Source organism: Microtus ochrogaster, unplaced genomic scaffold (genome assembly GCF_000317375.1).
Source record: "Microtus ochrogaster isolate Prairie Vole_2 unplaced genomic scaffold, MicOch1.0 UNK1930, whole genome shotgun sequence".
Taxonomy (NCBI): domain Eukaryota; kingdom Metazoa; phylum Chordata; class Mammalia; order Rodentia; family Cricetidae; genus Microtus; species Microtus ochrogaster.
In genome coordinates this window covers 1-4,148 of record NW_004951028.1, presented here as the reverse complement: position 1 = coordinate 4,148, position 4,148 = coordinate 1, and the positions used below count along the sequence as shown (strand labels likewise).

Genomic DNA, 4,148 nt, shown 5'->3' with positions numbered 1-4,148 from the left:
AGAGAGAGAGAGAGAGAGAGAGTCATAGTATGTAGATATATGTACATACAGGTATCTATATTCTACCAAGACACAATGGCACAGAGGAAATATGTGGACACAGCAAAGAAAGATCAGAGCAAACCAAGACTGAAATCCAGGAGAGGAAAGGCTGCAGCTTCTTGTCCATCATCTGCTGGGGCTCCTTTGGGAACCCGACTGCTTCCAAAGGTCTGGCGTAGAACAGTCCCTCCAGCTGGGGTCCATGGAGTCCCTCTCTTGCGAGGACTCCACTCTGCAGCCACACCTTGTCTCAGGGGTTGGCACATGCTCTTGGCATCCCCCACATCCTGGGGTCTCTACTGCAAATTAGGCTTTGCCTCCACAGCTTTGCAGCAGCAACCCAGGGACCTCTAGTCTGGACCATGACCTGGCCCACTGCCTAGTTTCAGCGGCTTCATTGGCTCTTACCCAAAGCTGTCATTGCCCAATCTTTTATTTTATTTTATTTCGTGTATTTTTTGTAAGCATTTTACTGTGCTTGCCAATGGGGCGGCAGGTGGAGTGTGTTGCCACACCACCTTGCGATGGACTAAAAAAAGCAGTAGTGTTCTCTGTCTGCCTTGGTGGTTCAGTTCAGTCAGCGCAAACGGCCCTCCGAGGTGTTCTCTTTGAACAGCAGCCACCTTCAGCGGTGTTCTAACCCACGCCTCTCCTTCCCGACACAGTATCACTTTTCTACGTCACAGCCTTCAGTGGGCATGGAGTGCCCTCCTGGCACCTTTCCTACTCTGCCAGTATAGAGCAGGAGGCCTCTCTGTGTTGGGGCTAACTCCATTCCCAGAGACAGCTGTGTTTGGCTTTAACTTTGACCTCTTTTCTCTCCTAGACAGTCTGTGGTTTTCACACCTTTCTGCTCCACTCCTTGCTCTCTCTGCAGGCTTGGGTGAGAGCTTTGATAGTGACCTCCACACAGCCTGAGTGCTATCCTGTCCCTAAGGTTCTCCCAACAAACAAGGTAGCCCACTGCTTTTGAATTCTGCCTCCCTCACGTTCCCTTCCCGGGACACAAGCAAAATGCAGCTAGGCTCTTGGCCAGAATTTCACACAAATGGCCTCCAGCCCAGTTCCCAAAGGAGTCTTAGTCCCCTCTGAAACCTCACAAGCCGGGCCTCCTCGACTGCCTGGATTTCTCCCAGCGTCCTGGTCTTCCAAACCCCTACCAGGAGGGCCCATGAAGCTCTCCCTTCAGCATTCTAGGCCCTTCCCAGGGCAAAGTTCTGAACTCTCCCAAGTTCCTGCCCCCAGACCACCTAGAAGCCCTGCATACCACATGGCTGGGTTCTTCCCAGCAATGGCCTGGCCCATCCCACATCTCATTCTGCCTTGTTACTGTTCTCATTGCTGAAGAACAAATAACCCCCTCCTCCCAGTATAAAGGAGGAAGTGGGGAGGGCACATCCCACCTTGGTGGAGAAGGGAAGGTGTCAGCAACAGGAGCAGGCTCAAAGAGCAGGAGGCTGGCTGGTGGCATCTCACTGGTAGTCAGGAAGCAGCAGAGCAAGCACAGGAAATGGGGCGGGGCTCCAAAGCCTCCTCACCCTTCCAGGTGACTCTCCTCCTCCAGGAAGGTTCCACCTCCTAAAGTCTCCACAGCCTTTCAATAGAATGCCACCAACTGGTGTCCACGAGTTCAAACGCATTGAGTCTCTGGAGGCCGCTTCACCCCCAAAGCTCAACAGTAGCCCAGGTGGGGACAGGCAGGTCTCAAGGGTGGGAAAGTGCCAGATGTACAGTCCAGAGCACCTGCTGTGGCCAAGTGTCTGGAGCTCCAGGGGGCAGCACCCTGCCCTTCCTAGGGATAACAGGGCTGCTTGAGGTCCCCTCCCCCACTGCCAGCAAGGTGACCACAGTCAGTCCTTTTAACATCAAGGAAGCCACTGATCTCCCTCTCTCTCCCTCAGACAGCAGCCACTCTCTGTTCTGTTCAGGTCACTGCAGCCACCATTAAATTCTCCTTTTCTCTGGTGGAGGAAGCTGTCTGCAGTGGGCCTGGCAGGGTCCTCTAGATGGTGATCCTGGAGAAGGAGACTCGCAGGTGGTGGTTCTGGCCTAGGGTGTGACCATGCAGCTCGACCAGAGCCTGGATGGCCTCTTCTACTGAGCCCATCCGGATCAGTGCCATCTTGCGGTCCTTTGGGAAGAACTTGAAGGCCTTGACAGAACCCCCGCTGCTGGAGAAGAGTTTCTTGACGTCTTCCTCCAAGACCGAGCTGGGTAGGTTGGAGAGGTGCAGGGTGGCAGAGGGTGGGAAGATGTTCTGGAAGTTCTTGGATCCGGGCTTCTTAAAGCGGTGCAGCGGGGATTTGGCATAGTCCTTGGTGAGGCCCTGGTCCTCCTTGCCCTCCTGGGGCAGCTTCACGCTCTGGTGCTTCGATGGTATGATGCAGAGAGTCTTGCCATACAGTTTGTGCCCATTCAGGTGCCTCAGGGCCAGCTCAGCCTGGCCGCCATCAGCCATCTGCACTAGCGCGTTCTCCTTGTTACTGTACAGGATCTTCACCCGGTGCACATTGCCATAGGCACCAAACAGAATAAAGAGGCTTTGGGGTGTGACTTTCTCAGGGTTGAGGTTGGAAACCAGAAGGACAGCGTTTGCCACACCTGGGAAGCCTGAGCTGACGACTGGGCTCTCTGCTCCAGCTGCCGCTGCTGCCACAGCCGCTTCTGGTATGGCCAGGGGTGCCAGGACCTTACCCACTTCTGGGATGGCAAAGCCTGCAGCTTGGGGAATTGCAAATGTTTGCAGGAACCCAGTGCTTGCATATGGAGAAGCTGGGACCACGACGGGTGCATCGAACGCTGTGGCCATGTTCAGGGCTGGCAAGGGTTGGCTGTCACCCGAGGGCAAGTCTGGGCGCGTGTAGTCACGGCTCCTGTCGTTGTTGTACATGACTGTGAGGTCAGTGAGCCCAGAGAAGGCAATGCGCAGTGTGCAGCAGGCGTCGTAGATGTTCTGCCCATCCAAGAACAGCTTGGCACGCTGGGCACTCAGTGCGTCAGCATACTGTAACAGCACCTGGAACCGGCTGTTCTTACTGTATATGATGATTTTTAGAACTGTGCCAAACCTGGAGAAGAGCTGGTGCAGCACGTCCAAGGTCACACGATAGAAGTAGTTCTCCACGAGGATCCTGAGCACAGGGCTGTGCGTGGCCACCACTGTCCCCGTGTCCACATCAGCGGCAGGGGCAGCCGAGGGCAAATCTGCTGCCGGATCTGAGTTCTCAGCTGGCAGGCCTGGCTGGGCACCCGCCTGGCTGGAGGCACCTGCGCAGCCTGCCTGGGAATCCACCTGAGTATGGTCGCCCTCCTGGCTGGGGACAACCACAAAGCTAGAAGCAAGGGCCTTGCTGGTGCCACCTGCCCTGCTGGAGGCCCAGGACCATTTGGAGGCACTCTTCTGCCTGGGTTCACCCTCCTGGCTGGAGGTACTCCCCTGCCTGGGTTCCTCCTCCTGGATAGAGGCACTCCCCTGCTTGGGTTCCCCCTCCTGGCTGGAGGCACCTGCCTGCCCGGGAGCACTGGCCTGCTCTTGGGATCTGCTCACCTTGAGTTCTTTGTAGCGGGAGAACTGCATGTGGACAGGCTGCCCACGCAGCACAGGAGACACCCAGGTGTAGTAGTTGACCATGGTGTTGGCGGCCTCCTCCGTGCTCATCTCCATTAAAGCCTGGTTCTTGCTCTTCAGAAACAGTAGATTGGACACCTCCCCGAACGGCAACGCCAGACAGAGAACTTCTCTTTCGGTGACACTGCTTGGCAGCCTGTGGATGTGGATCACTCTGGACGGGCCCACAACACTCCTGCTATCCCTTTTGAGCCTCTTGCTGTCATTTCCTTTGGGTGTAGAGGGTGAGTTGCTGCTCATGACAGCGACTGGCTGGGGACAAAGGCAGAGAGAAGAGCTCCTGGGAACACAGCCCTCAACCAACTGCTGTGTGTAAGGAACAAGAGCAGAATGGCAGGAGATGCAGTGGAGGGGAGTGAATAGCCCAGCCCTCCTTGTTTGATACAGTGTTGTCCCTGCTGTTGAACACTGAGACACTCCCCTCACTATTCTGGAGCATTCTCTGCTTTTCTCTTTTCTCTTCTCTCTTCTCTCTCTC

The 4,148-nt window shown here is 55.6% G+C and overlaps 1 protein-coding gene across 1 annotated transcript; it reads right to left on the bottom strand.

Moving 5' to 3' along the window:
- Positions 1–2,044: 2,044 nt before the first annotated feature.
- Positions 2,045–3,910, bottom strand: LOC101990329 (polypyrimidine tract-binding protein 1-like). The gene is made up of 2 exons (XM_005372343.1): positions 3,573–3,910; positions 2,045–3,299 (listed from the first exon to the last, which is right to left on the bottom strand). The coding sequence occupies exons 1-2, from the start codon at positions 3,908–3,910 to the stop codon at positions 2,045–2,047; spliced, it is 1,593 nt and encodes a 530-aa protein (XP_005372400.1).
- Between the last annotated feature and the right edge of the window lie 238 nt (positions 3,911–4,148).